Source organism: Humulus lupulus, chromosome 7 (assembly GCF_963169125.1).
Source record: "Humulus lupulus chromosome 7, drHumLupu1.1, whole genome shotgun sequence".
Classification (NCBI taxonomy): Eukaryota; Viridiplantae; Streptophyta; class Magnoliopsida; order Rosales; family Cannabaceae; genus Humulus; species Humulus lupulus.
In genome coordinates this window covers 208338656-208357593 of record NC_084799.1, presented here as the reverse complement: position 1 = coordinate 208357593, position 18938 = coordinate 208338656, and the positions used below count along the sequence as shown (strand labels likewise).

The 18938-nt window shown below is 32.6% G+C and overlaps 2 protein-coding genes across 7 annotated transcripts; one reads left to right on the top strand and one right to left on the bottom strand.

Annotated features, from left to right (window-relative positions):
• Nucleotides 1-505: 505 nt before the first annotated feature.
• Nucleotides 506-10636, top strand: LOC133789335 (thionin-like). Of its 5 annotated transcripts, XM_062227190.1 has the most exons (5): nucleotides 817-1032; nucleotides 2377-2763; nucleotides 2861-2938; nucleotides 6042-6099; nucleotides 10322-10636. In XM_062227190.1, the coding sequence occupies exons 2-5, from the start codon at nucleotides 2535-2537 to the stop codon at nucleotides 10326-10328; spliced, it is 372 nt and encodes a 123-aa protein (XP_062083174.1). In that variant the 5' UTR covers nucleotides 817-1032; nucleotides 2377-2534; the 3' UTR covers nucleotides 10329-10636. The 5 variants fall into 5 exon arrangements, with proteins under 5 accessions (XP_062083172.1, XP_062083171.1, XP_062083174.1 ...); XM_062227188.1 differs by lacking the exon at nucleotides 10322-10636 and adding an exon at nucleotides 506-773 and having other exon boundaries at nucleotides 842-1032; nucleotides 2861-6128; XM_062227189.1 differs by lacking the exon at nucleotides 10322-10636 and having other exon boundaries at nucleotides 6042-6128.
• A 3332-nt stretch (nucleotides 10637-13968) lies between these two features.
• Nucleotides 13969-17860, bottom strand: LOC133790177 (uncharacterized). Of its 2 annotated transcripts, none has more exons than XM_062227711.1 (4): nucleotides 17200-17860; nucleotides 16979-17116; nucleotides 15714-16255; nucleotides 13969-14851 (listed from the first exon to the last, which is right to left on the bottom strand). In XM_062227711.1, exons 1-4 carry the CDS (start codon nucleotides 17798-17800, stop codon nucleotides 14174-14176), a joined length of 1959 nt encoding a protein of 652 aa, XP_062083695.1. In that variant the 5' UTR covers nucleotides 17801-17860; the 3' UTR covers nucleotides 13969-14173. The 2 variants fall into 2 exon arrangements, with proteins under 2 accessions (XP_062083695.1, XP_062083696.1); XM_062227712.1 differs by having other exon boundaries at nucleotides 16979-17110.
• Nucleotides 17861-18938: the final 1078 nt, after the last annotated feature.

The following is an 18938-nucleotide window of genomic DNA, read 5'->3' as shown; positions in this document are numbered from 1 at the left end:
AAACAACAATTAAACAACAACTTGAAGTCAATCCATTGCATACTATAACATGTATTAAAAAAAATTAAAATATATCAAAAAATAACTAAACACTCATTAGACATTATACAACAACACAACAACTATCCATAAAATTAAACAATTACAAAACAACATGAAAACAACTATACACAAATATAAACAACACAAAAACAAAATGAGATTAGACAACTATACGTAAACTTAAACCTAAACAATACAGTATTGAAAAAACAACTTAAAATGAACTAGACATCAACTTCACGACAATACAATCAATACATTACATCAAATCCAACATAAAAAAGAAAATATTTTTGAAAAAACTCCAAAGCAAAGTGTTTTTCCTTATTGTCAACTATATATATAAAAAAAATTTGGCCTCAGAGTATTGAATTACAAAAACACCTTATAAATTGTTATGTTACAAATTGAGCCTCTAATGTCATACACGTCCAATTTTTTCATTTACCACTACGCGTCCCCCAACTAGAGCTTATTGTGTCCCTCCCTTATTCCATTTCTCCAGTATTCCTTATTTCATTTCAAGCCTTGATCCTCAGAAGCATGTGACACTCTTCAATATCACAGATTTAGTATTATTATTATTTCTCATTATAAAGTGTGTGGTAATCATAGTTTTCTATCTACTTCCAATAACATCATATACAAGTGGGATGAATATGACACTACTAGGAGCTTGAGATAAGGACGACAAGTGAAGTTTGTGGTGGCAAGTGAAGCTTGAATTAATGGTAGAACATCTACTATTTAAGTTGGGTATTTCTATAGTTTCACCAGCATTAATTTCATCAATATACAGGTGTTCTCTATATTTTGGAAGAAGATAGTGAACTAATCAAGAGGCGATGGAAGGCAAAACTAATCAAGTTGAGGCAAAGAGCTGCTGCCCAACTATCTTTTTACAAAATATAGAGAATACCAGTGGATGGCAAATCATTTCTGGGTCTACACGTCCCCCTCGTTATACTGACGACATTCTCGAAAACACTGGTAAATAAACTCATTTGTTCTATTGTGCTTCTTTAGTTAACTTACTGCAAGAGATTTCATTTTAAAATTCAAATTACTTAATTTAAGCTCAACAGCCGTTCATTTCTAAAAGCTAATACTTAAGAGAACCATTTTTTAATTTATCTTATTACATTCCAGCCATACATCAGTGTGTACTCAATATTGCATAATTTAGTAAAATTATACTAATTATACTAATTTGGATATGCAATTACATTTAATTTTTTACAATTATATTTTAGTGCAATTATTTATTAATATGCCAAATATTGCATAATTTATTTATTGTCTTATTAACCATTTATTTATAAATGAAATTATTGCATTTCTTTTCATACATATAAATATAGATTAATTTACTAATTTTGTATTTTTAAGTGTAACAAAACTCCATGCAATGATGAATATTGTTTCTATACATTAATTTTCATATTTCGAACAAATTTGTGCCAACATTTGTGTGTTTGTTGGAATTTTTGGGATTTTTTTAGATTACGCTTTTCTTAGTAGTTTCTGCATTTTTTTTCTTGATTGATCTTGATGAATCTCGATGATAAGATGATGCATGGTGAATCTGGATGGGTAATGACAATTGATCAAACATTATGAAGATGGCGATAGCCCTCAATGCATCTCGATAAGTTATGATCTTTCACCAATGAGCATCGTCTTTTTCACTAATGCTTGAAATATATGACGTGCTTTCTTAAAATTTAATATCTCTAAAATTTAGTCGTGCGGTCCAAGATATATGACGATTGGTCTGAAGTAGAACAAACTCAAACAAAGTAGTTGAGAATAAAAATCACGTTTATGTATTAAGCCCAACACATGTCTGGTAAGGTAGTTGGATTGAATTGTATTTCTTCGATGAGTGGCTATGATGATGCCAACTGGCATGGTGGTCATATCGTGACAGAAACGATCACGTGTTTATGTACAATGTTTTTGAGGACCTGTACTGCTTTAGCAGTAAAAAATCAACAATTTTAAAGAAATGGAGGAATAGTAATAAATTTACAATATACCCTTCCACTGGGAATCAAATTCAGTGAGAATTCAAGCTTGATGATCTGATTGTCATTTCAGATAATTTAATAGGCATACGAATTTTATTGATTTAGTTGAAAATAAGATGGTAAAAATGAAGCGAATGGTTTAATTTGCAAGAAATATACATATATACAACTTTTTGTTCTAATATGAAATATTTATAAAGATTTGACAGTAGTACAGTCATAAAAACAGTAGTACAGTCATAATATGAAATATTTATAAAGATTTGACAGTAGTACAGAAGCTTATGAAGCTTATGAATGACAGGTGAAGTTTGTGGTGGCAAGTGAAGCTTGAATGGTAGAACACCTACGACTATTTAAGTTGGGTATCTGTAAGTCTAGTTCCATCACCATTTCATCAATATAAACTACTTGTATTCTCTATATTTTGTAACTAGAAGATAGTGAACTAATCAAGAGACGATGGAAGGAAAAACTGTTTTTATGACTGTTCTCTTACTGAGCCTTGTTGTGGGACAAATTCAAGTTGAGGCAAAGAGCTGCTGCCCAACTACCGATGCCAGAAATCTCTATGATACCTGCGATGAAAGGGGAGTCTTAGAAACAGTTTGTGCATCACTCAGTGGATGCCAAATCATTTCAGGGTCTACATGTCCCACTGGTTATGAAAATGACATTCTAAAAAACCCTGGTAAAATAAACTTGATCATTTGTTCTATTGTGCTTCTATAGTTAACTTGCTGCAAGAGATTTCATTTTGATGCAAGTTGCATGTAATTTGACTCAAGGTGATGCTGTCAAGGAATACTGCAAGTTGGGGTGTGCATCCTCTGTGTGCGGCGCCATAACCACTCTCCAAAACTTTGGTAAAGCCAACTCCCCACTCCCCAAGCTCATTATTATTATTATTATTATTATTATTATTAGAATACTTGATGCAGAGAGCAGAACATGTCATGGAACATTTTTCAACAGCTCCATTCAAAACTCTTGTCTATGACAATAGTTGCATAATTAGAATGGAATCTCTTGTCTATGACAAAAAAGTAAAAGATCAAAGCATAATAATAATAATAATAATAATAATAATAATAATAATAATAGTGTCTACAATGACCATAAACCCCATTTAATTATACATTCTGTTAATTACAGAACTGATTTTATTATTATTATTATTTATTTACACAACTTAACATTGGAAAACTAACTCTTGTCCAATGCTTAGCACAAGCATCCTATTTCCAATTTAGATGTTTAACAACCGCTAACATGTCTATAATTAAGTATACTAAAATTATAAATTTAGTGTGAAAAGACCCAAAGTTCTATTAAATTTTGATAAGTTTAAAATTTAGTTACTTTTTGGTCAACACAATATAAAATAGAAATTAATTTTTTTTTTATTCTGGTCATCTTCTCCGGCCACGAAGAAAAAACATATGCTTCCTACATATCAAAATGATCACCTTGAAGAGTATGTCGCAATGACACCACTTTTGAGCCCAACCGACTATCAGTGTGGCTGGAAAATATTTTTAAAATTAAAGATAAGAGAGAATGTAAGAAATTAATAAAAAAAAATTATAGTGGAGAGAGAGAGGCCCGTACCATAAAAAAACAAAAATAAAATAAATAAAAAATTGTACTGTTTGTTTACTTTACCAAAATACTCTATTCTTTTTCATTTCCTTTTACTTTGCAAAGAAGATAACTTTTCAACTACTCTTAGAAAACGTAACGGAACAGAAGTGTAATGACCCAACTACTCTAGACTTTGGACCATTAACGAAAACTATCCATAGACACTAATCCTTAATAAAACTTACAAGTGAAATGATCTAACTTTATTAAAAACATGTAAAAATAAATGTTAAACTTACTTAAAATTTAAAGTAGGATATGGGATCCCATTGTTTTAAAATCAAAACATAACATAAATGTAATTAAAAGGGATTACATAATAAAGTGCGGAAAAATACACATAAAGCCATAAGTAAAGAAACTTCATCCTCGAATCGAACTGTCGGCCCTTCGATTCCATTCCGCCTCAATACACATGCCCAAACTACCAAGAACCTTTCCCGCCATCGAAGCTATTTTCCTGCACATATAAACATAAAAGGATTGAGCCTAATGCCCAGCAAGGAAAAATCTAACATATAACCATATACATAAAAATTCATAATGCAACATAAAACATACTATAACACTTATGTCACATACATACTATAATGGCTATTATTACTTGGGGTCCCATAAACTAAACAAGTCATATGCCCATTAGATTAGTGGGGTCTTGCTAGCTAAGCAAGTCATATGCCCATAATCTATTTGGGGCTTGTTAGTTGTACAGGTCATATGCCCAAGTATACAAGCATCCTTAACATAGCATTTTTCATAACACACATTCATAAGATAACATATAAAATCATATAGCACATAAATCCTATCCTATTTTCCTTACCAAAATAACTAGTATATGATAACTGATTTGGGACATTGGAACACTCCTAAAAACCATTTATAATAAGGTGAGTATATTGAAGAAAAGGGGATGAAAGTGATGAAGGAACTATGCTATCAAAATATACTTACCAAAAACCTTATGCTTAAGAACTTAGATTTCCTATCCAAGAATAAAGAATAAAGTTAGGGGCTGAGTAGAAAACTATAAGAACTTGAAGAAAATAATACCAAATGAACTAGAGTTTTGGAATACCTTGAATGCTTTATGACCAATCTAAACCTTGAACCGAAATGTAATATAAACCTTACTTCCCAAGTGTTTGGTAAGCTTAAAAATGATTAAGCTTATAATCCCCAACCCAAGTGTTTACACTCTCACAATAACCTAGCAACTTGCAGCCTTTGAACTTAGCTTGATGAATTAATAAAAAATGGTTGGAGCTAGGTCCTATTTATAGAGTTCTAGGAATAAAAATCTTCTTTTTGGCTTTGAATAAAAATAATAAATTTTAATTGAAAATATTTGAATAACCTTCATCCAAAGGCTTAGGAATTGGTCAAATTTTTCAGAGATATTTAAGGATTCAAAGCTTGATTTTTAAAATAATAAAAACAAATAGAATCCTAACTTCTAACTCCCTAAATCTCATAACTCTAAACTCCCCTGCAGTAAAATTAACATATCTGGAGTTTTAGGACTCTGATTTAGACTCTCTTTATACCGTTAGAAAACTAATTAAATTATCTAGAACTTTTAAGAAATACTATTTTTCGAAATTCCTAATATAACTGGGTCAAAAACAGGTCAGAAGTTACAGTACCCTAAAGTTACGAAAAATCTATTTAATTATCTAAATATCAACCTAATCCACATATAAATAAAATTGTGATAAATGTCATGTTCCTAACAGATTCTGGTGAAGACTAAGTCTTATATTTTCCTTATTTTATCATTAAAATAATAATTTCTTAATAATCATGCATATGTCAAAAGACATAATCCTATTGGCTCTATCTAAATCTTAGGTTATAATAATTATCATATTAATAACCAGCAATATTAATCAAACCTTAGGTTAAAATTAATATTCTTAAACTATAGGTTAAACTTAGAAAATCTACAAGTGCTACTATGAGTGTCCAATTAAATCCCGGTCTGAACCAAAATCCACAATCATAAAAATACTACTACTATTACTATTATACTACTATCTAACTAGCTAAGTAAAGTTCTTGGACTCTACAAGAAGCTTGTTTCATGTACAATACATCAAAGAGGAGAAAGAGAAGCTCTTTTCATCTACAATATCAAAGAGGAAAATCAATATAACTATTTTCATCAACTATGGGTAAATGAAGATTACGATAATGTGATATTTTTCTTAACATAGGTATTTATCCTTTCATTTTTTTTCCTATTTCTTTTTTTATGTATAAACGAGAGATGCTATATGATAAATTTTTGTTATCAGTTGCTAATATGATAATTTTTAATCTTAGCAAATAGGCTTACTGTGAAAGATAATTCCTTTTGTGGTGTAATATTCTTTTCCTCAAGGTATGTTATCGTTAAATAATTTTTTTATACATGATATTTCCCTCCAAAAAAAATTCATTGTAGTGTGTAATTGTTCTTTTAATTAACCATGAATAATTATTCATATATGAACAAATTTTGTGTGTTACCTATTTTTCTTAGTTAAATTAGCACATGGAAGAGGCATATATGGACATGGATTTGATAAAAGAGAGAAGTGAAAGAGTTTTAGATAATAAAAAAGAGAAGGTTGAGTATTCAGAAATTCTAAAAGCACCGGAACCTCAACCTGGAATGTATTTTAGTTCATTTAGTGATCTTTATGAGTACTATAGACAATATGGAAAGCAAGAGGGTTTTGGAATAACAAAGAAAACTTCACGTGCTTCAGAAGACAAAAAAAAACAATTTTTTTAACTTTGTCGTGTTCTCGAGCAGGAAAATCAAAATCACATAAGCAAAACTATCTTAATCCAAATCCTTTGACAAAAGTGGGATGTAAAGCCAGAATTAATGGTACTATTCTTGAAGATGGAAAATGTAAGATTAATTCAGTTATACTTGAGCATAACCATGGGTTAAGTCCTCAAAAGTCACAATTCTATTTGTGCAACAGAGAGATAAGTATTGGTGCTCAAAGAAAACTTGAATTAAATGATCAAGCAGGAATAAGTATTGTAAAGAATTTTCAATCATTTGTGGTTGAAGTTGGGGGTCATGATAATGTTCCATTTTTAGAGAAAGATTGTAGAAATCTTATTGAGAAAGCAAGACGATTACAACTAAGAGTTGGAGATGCTGAAGCAATTCACCAATATTTTCTTCGAATGCAGTCTAAGAATTCAAGTTTTTTCTATATGATGGATTTAGATGATAAGTCAAGAATCAAAAATGTATTTTGGGCTGATGCAAGGAGTAGAGCGATATATGAAGAAAATATATTAAACTGGACTAATTAAAGCTCAATTAGTCATTTAGGCCCATTTTGATTTTGGGTCACTTAATTCAAAATTTAATTAGAATTTAAAATCCTAATTAACAATTTGGGTCAAGCCCACATATTCAAGGAAACAACCAGCCACCCTAGGGCTCGGGTAAGGAGCCAGGTGGTGGTAGTTTTCAATAAGGGGCTCGACTTGGTGCGGGCAACTCAAGAGCCACCTTCGCACCAAGCTGCAAGGGTAGCTACGCATTTGGAGCGATCAAGGAGCGCGGCAGGGGCGCGAGGAGCCAGGCATGCAGGGGCGCAGCTAGGGGCACGGCTAGAGGCTCAGGCGCAAGAGCGCGACAGGGGTGCAAGGAGCAAAGCACGCATGGGTGCAGCTAGGAGCATGGATGGAGGCTCAGTGCAAGAGTGTGGTAGGGGCACAGGGAGCTAGGAAAGCAGGGGCGTGGCTGAAGGCTCGGGCGCAAAAGCGCTTGGTGCCTAGCGTGCTCGGGCAGGAGGTGCTGAGAGGATCTCGACACTTTTGGGGCTTGGGGCTTGGGGTTACATCTTTTTGCAAATAATTATACTAATACATAAAATTAAATCATAAAAAATCATATGCCCCATATGACTTTCATTTTTGTAGATGTAGAGAAAATTAAGAATTCTTAAACTCAACCATATAATTAACAACTCTTAAGAAGAAACATTCATCAAGCAAACATCCATCCATTCATCACATATTACCATAATATAATAATTCATATTTTACCCACACAACAATTAATGTATGAAGAGATTAATGACCACTCTTATATCAATTGTTGGTAACTGATTTACCATGTGCACAGCGGAATGCACGGTGTGGTGGGCCCAGAGATTTCAAAAAAAATATTTAAACATACTTTAAATAACTGGATGCATTAATATACAAAAATTAATTAATGAGACAGAAAAAATAGGAATTACCAATTGCAAAACTATCAAGAATCATTGCTATCTTTTTGTGTATCTCCTACGAACATCCAATCCAAAGCAATCTTCAAAATACTCAGACCAAGATCTTCCAAGATATATATCTACACCTCAAGACACATGTTGACACGTAGAGTTATGGTGGGATATTTTTTATTCATGAGATCTTGGAATTTTCAAGTCTGACACAATTTTCAGGAATTGGAAAAATATTATGATATATTTATTCCAGCGTGACTAAAACCTTTGTGACATTTCAAATGTCACTTTATATTTGGTATTATAGTGACATTTACAAATGTCAATAAAATATTTTTAACTTATTTAAAAAATATTAATTTATTTTAAATTATGACATATTATTATATGAAAAATAATTTTAAAACTAATAAATAATTATTTTGGTTTTAATTTAATTTTTTATTTTACATAATTATAAATGCTAATAATAGTAGCTAGATAACAAAATTAAAATAGACAAATATAAAAAAAAATTACAAATTTTATAATTAACTTGATTACTGAAATAGCTTTTGTACATAAAGAAGTACATGATCAATATGTAAAATATAATTAGATATAATAAAAGAGTTATTGTAGTAAATAGATACAATCTCTTTTTTAAAATTTCTTTCATTTGGAACTATACTCAAATAATTTCTGTTCATAATCATTATCTTTTTTGTAATCTAAATAAGCCTTAGCTTCTAGTACTTCAAGTCCTCTACAGTTTGCAACTTGCAAGAAGGAGAAGTTCTAATGTATTGATTTTCTGTAGAGTCCAAGAACTTTACTTAGCTAATTGTTTAGTAGTATTATAGTATGTTTAGTGTTATCATTGTTACTTTGGATTTTTGGTTCAGACCGGGAGTTATTTAGACACTCATAGTAGTACTTATAGATTTTCTAAGTTTAACCTATAGTTTAAGAATATTAAGTATAACCTAAGGTTTGATTAATGTGACTGATATTAAGGATTATATTATTATATTATAAGGTTTAGACATCAACCAATAGGATTTTAAGCACATGTTTTGAATGGTAATTAAGGATTAAGTATTTTTTAGGATTAAATTAAATAAGGGTAAAGTTTGAATGTTATAGGGTCAGTCAGCAGCTTTGAGTACGTTGAGGGCTTAGTCAAGGCTGTTTACTCCATTCAAACTTAGCTAAAAATGTGTAAATTCGTGTTTAAATATTCAGCGTATGCCGATATATCGCAGCTATAGGGGGCGATATATCACAGCACGTAGATACGGAAAACACGAATCGATGCACGGTCGCCTCGGGAACAAAGGTCCAGGCGATATATCGCCTATAGGGGGCGATATATCGCCTCCACCAGCATGTTTTCAAATACTTTTGAATTCTTTTCCTTTCAGCCATTCAAACTCCTTCAACAGTCCAGCATCTTCTGAACGAGTCTTCAGCCTCTGCTGAACGATTATTCAAATGATTTTCACCTAAAAAGCCATTATTTTTATTCAAGTAAAATCAAGATATTTTCATTCCCAAACTCTATAAATAGGACCTAGTACCCAGCCATTATTCACCATTTGCTCTAAGTTCAGAAGCTGCTAGTGTTAAGTGAGTGTGAGAGTGTAAACACTTGGTTTGGGGAAAAACTATAAGCTTAAACATCATAAGCTTATCAAACACTTTGGGAAGTGAGTTCTATAGTATTTCGGTGGAGGTTAGAGTGATCTTGCAATCTTTGAGGTAAACCCAAAACTCTAGTTCCTTTCTGTATTTTATGTTATTTCCTTTCTCAAAACCTTCTACTCAGTCCCCTAACCTTATTCTTATTTTGGTTAGGGAATCCAAGCTCTTAAGCATATAAGTTGGTAAGTATGTTTTTATGGTTTAGTCTTTCCATCTCTTTCATTTCATCTCCTTTCTTTAGACTTACTCTTTCTTATGGTTTTAGGAGTGTTCCAAAAGTCCCAACTCGGTCCATAATCCCGGTAACTTTGGTAAGGAAAATAGGCTAGAATATATATGTTTATGTTTATGTTATCTTTTGTGTTATGATATGATATGGGTATGTTATGAATATGTTGTGCATGTGTATGTTGTAGGCTTGGGCATATGCCCTATTTGACTAACAAGACCCCAAAAAGATTGTGGGCATAAGCCTATTTAGCTGGTAGGACCCCACTAATCTCATGGGCATAAGCTTGTTTAGTCTATGGGACCCCAAGTAATAATGGCCATTATAATAAGTGAATTATGTGTTATGATATGTCTTTACGTTATTATGAAATTTTGTTTATGTTTATGTCTATGTGTTAGATTTTCCTTGCTGGGCATTAGGCTCACTCCTTTCTGTTTATGTGCAAGAAAATAAGCTTTAGAGGCGGTAAGATTCGTGACGCTTGGAGGATGTGTATCGATGGTGAATTGAGAGTCAAGGGGCCGAGCGTTATTCGATTCGAGGATGTAGTCTCCTTTTAAACTTCTTATGATTTTATGTGTATTTTTCCGCACCAAATATGTAATGCCTTTTATTTTTAAATCATCTTTTGTTTTAAAAACAATGGGATCCCATAATCCTTCTTAGTATTCTGTTTGTTTGTAAATAACTCTCATTTTGCAAGTTACTCAATAAATTATGGTATTTTCGTAAAAATGTAAGTTTTATGTATAGTTTCGTTAATGGTCCAAATAGTCTAGAGTAGTGGGTCATTACATTTTCCTACCATAAAATATATATATTTATAATTAATACCTCTTCCACCACTTAAATGCATGTTGTGAGAATAGCACTATAAATATTACAATTCTAATTAAATTTATAGAGTCAAAGCTGTTAGGACTAGTTTTGGTATGTTTTTATGGCGTGTTTTAAGATGCAATTTTAATCTTTTATTTGGTTTTGTGCGATATTATGCCGGTGTTTATTGTGTTTTCAGGATTAAGTGTGGTTATGGAAGAAATAACTTGAAATTGGAGGAAAAGTGCTTAATTTTTGAAGAAACGGTGTTAAACGGGCTAAGGAATGGAAACTAGGCGAAACCGGGGGTTAAATTGATGATTTGGTGAAAAGCTGGAATTAGAGCCGCGGCTCTATGGTGTAGAGCCGCGGCCCTATGAGTTACAGAGAAGGAAAAACAAATCTGTCAGCATTAGAGCTGAGGCTCTATCAGATAGAGCTGAGGCTCTATTAAAATCTGAATTAGAGCTGCGGCTCTATAAAGTAGAGCTGCGGCGCTACATGAAGTCAGAGAGGAAATCCGGGTTGCGAAATGCATTAGAGCTGCGGCTCTATCAAGTGGAGCCGCGGCGCCAGTCCGTACGGAAGCCGAAGTTAGGGCATTTTTCAAGGGCAATTTTGTCCTTTCGCACATAATTAATTAGGGATTATAAAAGCTTTCTTAATGACGTTTTTAGGGAGGGGATTAACCTAAGGAGACGGCTGAAGACACATTGTAGAGGATTGCAAGCGGAATTGAAGAACTCATCACAGTTTTTCTTCTTTTCTACTTTGATTTTCTGTATTTTGGATGTCTTTTATTTCTTCTGTGGTTATTATGGATTTGATCATGAACTAAACTAATTTTCTAGGTTGTTAATGGATTCTCCTGAACCTTTATTTTAAAGTAATGCAAGTTTTATGATTTCAATTTTATCTTGTGATTTATTCAATTCGAACATAATGCTTGTGAATGATTGATCACCATTAACATGAAATATATGGTTTTGATTCGAAATCTGAAAAGTGAGAATTGAATATGCTGTAATTGAATAAACATAGATTTCATATTAGGACGAGAGTACCTGTGTGGTCTGTGTAGTTTTAGGGTTGTTAATCTTAATGCCTATCTTATGTTTATTTATCACAGAGATGTAGAAAATTTGCATAAGATTGAGACTTATATATCCTAGTACGAATATAAGTTATTATTGTTGACCTGCTATCACAAGAGAAGAACTGAATAGTAAGATTTGTGTTAAGGAAAATTAAAGAGGATGGTTGATGAAATTAATTGCCCTAGTTTTTAATCCATTGAATTTTCGTAACGTTATTTATTTTCAGTTATTGAAGTTAATTTTAGATTTTGTTTTACAATTTTAGTAAATTCTTGTGACTCAATTATTGTTAGCCAAATAGAAATAGGAATTAAGTTTGGGTACTTAGTATACAGTCCTCGTGGGAACGATCTCACTTACTCTTTATTACTTGTTACTATTACGTGCACTTGCGTATCGATTTTACACAACAAAAGCATATATGTAAATTGAAAATACTTTATCTTAAATCCATTAAACTAGTAAAAAGAAATAGCTTGCAACTACTACCATATAGAGGTTGAAAAGAATATGTATACACCCTTCCAATTAGGTAACTCAAGTTTTAGTTGTCATTTAAATGAACTTGTGAATTATAGAAACAAACCTTAATCAAATTTTCAATAATGAGTCTGTTGTTCACAGCAACAGTAACTACTATACAGAGATTGAAAAGTCCAGCATAGCTCTGCCAAAAAATTGAACTCTATAAGTAGTCATCAATCCCTCTATCCTAATGCAAACTAGGTTTGGATCATCTATAGATCATTTACATCAAATGTCCAAGTATACAAATCTAACGAAAACTCAATGGTTGTAATCGGGAACCCTGAATACAGACAACTGGAAAAACTGTTGTTTAGTACAAATGACATAATTCTTGAAGAAATATGGCCACGACTAGAAAATGACGCACTTTGGGAAGAGTATCCGGCAGAATACTCATCCCATCCATGCAAAACATATGTTCATGTCGAGACAAAACATCATTAAATAAGAAAAATAACTCTAAATTTAACCACGGGCAAGAGTTAGCATTCACTAATTGAAATTCTATTTTTTATGTTTACCAACTTAATTATTCAAATTAAATAATTAATTGCTGAACTGTCACAGAAATGTTTAAACGGACAGAGAGACTGTTTAAACAGAAACCAGATGTGTTTAAATAGTTTATCACCAGAAGATAAAAACGAACATAAGGTAAAGAACACACAGAATTTTACATGGTATCAACAATCTTTCCAGATTGCTACTAGTCCATGGGGCCACGCCCAGAAAATGAAATTTATTATAAGAATATCTAAACTATTACAAAACCAAATTGACTTATACAAATAAAGACTCCCTCTTGAATTTGTCGCAACTGTTGTAATCTAAACTCCTAATCAAATTTCTGAAGTGCTAAGATCTTGAACTCCTTTCAAATCATAACACTTACACTTTTCCTCCCAAAAAGTGACTCACAAACAAGACTTCTCCCGAAGCTTGATGAACAATGTCCAAGTGTGTTCAACCTGCACAATTAACACAAAGAAAACAATACAGAAGTACACTGTAATAAACAACTAAGAACTTGCTGGACTCAAGTTCTTCACATAATAAAAAGTCTCTCTAAAACTTGAAAATATTTTGAAAATAATACACCAAGAGAGATAATAAAAAACCAGCGACCTAAGGATGATTATATACTTTTTAGAATCCATTTAGGTCGTGGAAAACAAATCAAAAACCAATCAGCCAATAAATGGAAAATCTTCCCAAACAGGAAAGTCAGAATCTGTTCAAACAGACTGGCAATCCGTTCAAACAGATTCATTGAACCTGGACAGTTTTTTAAACCCAGTTTCCTTAAATAAATAAGAAACAATATATACATTATCTCTACAAGCTGTACACGATTTCTGGACAACCAAATCAGATCAAGAAATAAATATCAATAATTTTCATATATACAAAAGTTTAAGGCAAGACAATCTTTTATAGGAAATTATATATTTATTCTATTATAATTTGATTTTAGAAAACACATTACAACAAAACAGGGAACTACCCATTTCTAAAATTCTTCTTTAATTAATTTTGTCAATTGTGTCAAATATGCCAATAAAGAATTTTACACTAATTAATAAAACCAAATTCATTTTTACAATTTAGTTTTAATTTAATAATCTTAATAACTATAAATGAGAAAAAAATATGCAAAGGGAGAAAGTTTTATTCATATCGCATAATTTTTATATCTTTAAATTAGTATCACATACATGATGATTACATATTGAAATATCAAATAAGTTAATATAAATATGATCTAGCAAATGCATATCTTTTAACCGAGATAACTAATATAAAACACCATAAATATGAAAACAAATAAATAAAAAGTTCATCTTTCCTTTTCAACTACATTCTATTATAATTGCTCATTCTCCTTAATGTCTCCTTGATGTAGATTTTGGAGGATATGACATAGTAGTTGTAGCGGGCTATTTCAAGTGATGTAAAAAGGGTATGGAGAAGGATTGGGATACCGAAAGATAACTCAACGATGTTTGCTGGATCTTGCTCAGATGTCTGTTTGTCCTTTTGTTCAAGGACAACGGCATCTATGAATGCCGATACTGTACACAAAATGGAGAACTCTGTTAACGCAAGTACCGTGAATATAGGGTACTCTAATCCCATTCTCGTCCAACATGTTTCGAATAGAAGGTGGATAAAGAGCGAGGCAGCTGCGAAACCGAAAGCAGCAGAAATATTTGTCAAGTTTGGCATGCCATCTGTGTTGAATGTGATGCTCGCTATGATTGTGGCCACTACTAAGTTGAATTTGAGTAGGCTCTTATGATCACTACTAGGCTTGGAAATATTATTCATGATAGTATCTTGTTTCTTATTATGTAGTTGTTCCTTGTCTTCTTCGCCATTTTGACTAATGATCAATGGTTGCGGTTGTGGATCTTGAGTTGTTGGTGGTGGATAGTACTTATATGGTAAGCTTGTCCTTGTAATTTCACTGTCTAATCTTTTTTCCAACCTCTGCTTTTCTCCTGAGGATTTTAAAGAACGTAGCACCAAACGCTGCATATGCATGTATGTGTACATATATGTTATTCAGAGAATAATGGTATGGAATATATAAATATACACCAGTGGCTTCAAACACTACTATAAGTTGGCTCATGTATGTGTACATATATGTTATTCAGAGAATAATGGTATGGAATATATAAATATACACCAGTGGCTTCAAACACTAGCATAAGTTGGCTCTTTACGACTGGTTTGTGATTTTTCATTTGTAGTTATTAAATTAAAATATATGAAACACAATATTGAATTTGACCAGTATGATACCTTATGGTGTTGTTGGACACCAATAGTATCTTTTACTAATTTTCCATATCAAAACTAAAGTATAATGAACACTCGTATTCAAATTGATGATGTCATTGGAATATTTTATAATGATATATATTAAAAATTAATTTGTTATAACTAATTGATTTTTTATTTATTTAATATATAAAAATTAATGGTGAATATTTATCTGTTAAACTTAGTTTGAATTTCCTAACTAAATAGAGACAATATCTAAATTAAGTTGAGAGAATATCTCAACCTCTGTAATTGTGACAAAGACTCTAATGGTAAGTCTCACTCTATAAATATAGAGTACCGGTCCCCAAGCTTACTGTTCATTCTGACTTTCAGTAACTCCATCTAAAAGAGTTAGTGAGAGTTTGGAAGCCTGTGTACTCGTTCTAATTGAGTTGTAGATCGAGATTATCAATAGCAATGGTTGGAGGTACATATATTCGATCCTGTCTTCGTATATATTCAATCTACATATCTATTCCGCCTACATGATTATTCATATGCCTATATTTCATTTATTCTAATAGTCATCGTACAAGGCTATTAGCTGTATAAGGTTGTTTACCTTCTGATAAGGATGCAGCTGCTCACTTGACATAGTAATGTCAATAGGTGTCATCCCCTTGCGATTGATAGCTTTCTTTACAACTTTGGGGTGTTTTGCTAGCATTGCTAGAACTTCAAGATGCCCACTGAGAGCAGCTACATGCAATGGCGTATTTCCTTCTTTGTCTTGCTCATTAGGCTCGATAATACAATCAAAGTGATCACTTCTACGAAGAAAATTCCAAACGGCGTGTGCCCTTCCTCTTTTAACGGCCACATGCAAGGGTGTCTGGTTGTTATTGTCCAACAGCTCACACACATCTGGACAATGCTTAACCAGTTCGTTTATTACATCAATATGCCCTTTCATTGCAGCAATGTGCATTGCAGACATGCCTTGGTCATCCTTAATGTAAGCAAGGGATCTATTGCGCTGCAAAAATAGCTCCACAACTTTGGCTTTTCCAGTGTATGCAGCGTAGTGAAGAGCTGTTCTTCCTCGTTTGTCCTTCTCTTCTAAGACTTGAGAATTACATTTTTCTACTAACTTGCTCACAAGCTCTGCAAGTATAAATTAATTACTAGTGAATGGGGAAATATTAAGCAACTAATAAAAATATAATGAGTAATGATATATGCACCCAAAATATACATACAAATATTACACCCAGTGATGTGTGTTAGAGAAAATATCCCACATGAAAAGTGTGTGGGTATATTCAACAATTTATAAAAGTACGTGTTACTCCACTCATCACTAATTGCTTTTGAGATGGAACTCATACTTCTTACCATGCACATCATTCTACTTCTACACTACTTTCCACATTCTAACAATGTGAAAGTTTAGCCTAACTAATCATATTTATTAAAACTGGGACTCACTGTGTTAGAAAAAATATCTCACATAGAAAGTGTGTGTGGGTATATATTTAACAATTTATAAGAGTATAAGTTACTCCACTCATCATCAATTGGTTTTGAGATAGAAATCATACTTCTTACCATACACATCATTCTACTTCTACACCACTTTCCACATTCTAACAACGTGAAAATTTAGCCTAACTATTCATATTTATTAATACTGGGACTCGCTGTGTTAGAGAAAATATCTCACATAGAAAGTGTGTGTGGGTATATTCAACAATTTATAAGAGTATAGGTTACTCCACTCATCACCAATTGGTTTTGAGGTAGAACTTCATACTTCTTACCATGCACATCATTCTACTTCTACATGTATCATTACTCAAATAAAATATTGACGTGGAAGATGTATACCTTGGTACGTGATGATGCTCTGATTGTATCTGGTTTCAAGCAGCGGTATCAGACCGCTTAACTTAAACAATAGCATGAGGAAGATTCTGATTAAAGTAACAGAAAGAGATTTCGACTTCGGCTTTAGGAAAACTGGATCTAGCAAAACAATAAATCAGATTAGTATATGATCAACCAATATAAAGAATTAATTAAGAAATAAATGATATAATCGTATATACGTGGATGAAATTCTTGACAAGCTACTGCATGCATCACAGTCAAGCCATCCCTTCCCGATCGGCAACTAGCACCAGATGACAAGCAATCAGAGATGGAATCTAAGATGGAGCCAGCGATTTTGTAAAACCCATTATCCACAGCCATGAATAGAGGTGATTCTCCTGAGTCGTTGCAGACATAAACCAAGTCTGGATCTTCCTTGAGTAGTAAATTGACCACATCACTGTGTCCATATCTTACTGCCTCGTGCAACGCCGTGTCTTTCTTGATATTCATACTCCGGAGTGGAAATTCTCCTGCTGCTACTCCTCCGTCTTTTTTTTGAACGCTAGTGATTAGCTTCACCAAGTCGAGATTCCCTAACCTTGCCGCTATATGAAGGGGTATATCGCCGTTGTCGTTGGTGTCGTGCACCAGCCAGGGGTGTAAATCTAGGATTTGCTGTGTTGACCTTTTGTTTCCATAACTGACTGAGACATGCAGAAGAGAGTTTTTCCGGGCTGTCACTTGAGCCTTTGGATCAACGTTGTTGAAACTATTCTCAGAAGAATCGCTATTTCCATTTCTGGCATCCTCAAAGATAGTCGGATCCATTGGCATCGATATATATATATATGTGTGTGTGTATAATAGGTGAGGTGAGGTGTGGGCAGATTTTGATTTTGGAGCAGAAATAATGCTTGTACTCAGCTCAAGTGAAGTTCTGTATTTATAGGGCTATTTAATAGGTATGCACGTAAAGTAATACCAAACATCACATCAAATGTAATTACCACGAAATATTATGAAAACTTTCATACATTTCCATATATTTTTCTCTCGTAAATGCTAAGAAATTAAATCGCAGTAGCTTTATATATCCTACTCTGATAATATTTTATTGTTTTTAATTTTTTTTTCCTACAAAAGAGTTTAGATGGCAAGCCCATATATATTTTCATGTGTCATGATCATTCCTTCTAATTTCTAGCTCAAATGGTGGAACACCCTTTGATTCGAAGGGAAAGTGCAGGGTTCGATCATGCTAAATGGGAAAAAAATTATAACTCTAACTTCACCTTAAGTGACGAATCAATAAAGAAAAAAATGTTGTTATTCTGTATGGTTGGTTAGTGGTACCACATAAATATGTGGGCTTCGATATTTAATTACACTATCAGCAATACTTCACTTTCTTGTGAGGTTGCCACACCAATAGTACATGCCACACCAATAATACAGATAGAAGTCAAGAAAGTAACTAAATGGGATTAGGTTTTGTATCAACCACTCCTTAATCTTGGAAAACTACTTAAACTTTCCAAAAAGAAGCCAGAAGTCTTGATTGATATATACTTTTTTGTAATAAAAGTCTTGATTGATATAGACAAGCATTATCGTAATTAATGGAAAAGAAAGGAAAACTAAAAACACTCAAACCAATGGTAAATTTTTTTTTTTTTAAAGGAAACCAATGCTAAATTGGTGAGGGTGTTTTTTAAGCCAAAGTGGTGTTGAAAAGCCATCAATTATTATTTAAAGAATATAGTAAAGTTTTTCCACAAAATTTCTGAAAAAGTGATCGAGTGGTCCTTTTGTGACCCTAGTTTTTTTTTATAGGAATGTGACGCTAGTTTCTGTTAGTTTTTCCACAAAATTTCTACTATATATAATTGGATATTGACAAGTTGGTTATTAGCTAAATAAAGTCGAGAGGCTGATAAAGGGGACAAGGGGCTACCAACTTGGCTCCCTTCTT

What these genes read in the sequence shown, in the direction of transcription:
- LOC133789335 (XM_062227188.1), top strand. Translation starts at nt 2,535, where the DNA reads ATGGAAGGAAAAACTGTTTTTATGACTGTTCTCTTACTGAGCCTTGTT. An exon ending in TGACATTCTAAAAAACCCTG is followed by an intron (nt 2,764 to 2,860) that starts GTAAAATAAACT and finishes ATTTGACTCAAG; the next exon opens with GTGATGCTGTCAAGGAATAC.
- LOC133790177 (XM_062227711.1), bottom strand. Translation starts at nt 17,800, where the DNA reads ATGCCAATGGATCCGACTATCTTTGAGGATGCCAGAAATGGAAATAGC. An exon ending in TTGTCAAGAATTTCATCCAC is followed by an intron (nt 17,117 to 17,199) that starts GTATATACGATT and finishes TTGTTTTGCTAG; the next exon opens with ATCCAGTTTTCCTAAAGCCG. An exon ending in GAGCATCATCACGTACCAAG is followed by an intron (nt 16,256 to 16,978) that starts GTATACATCTTC and finishes TTATACTTGCAG; the next exon opens with AGCTTGTGAGCAAGTTAGTA.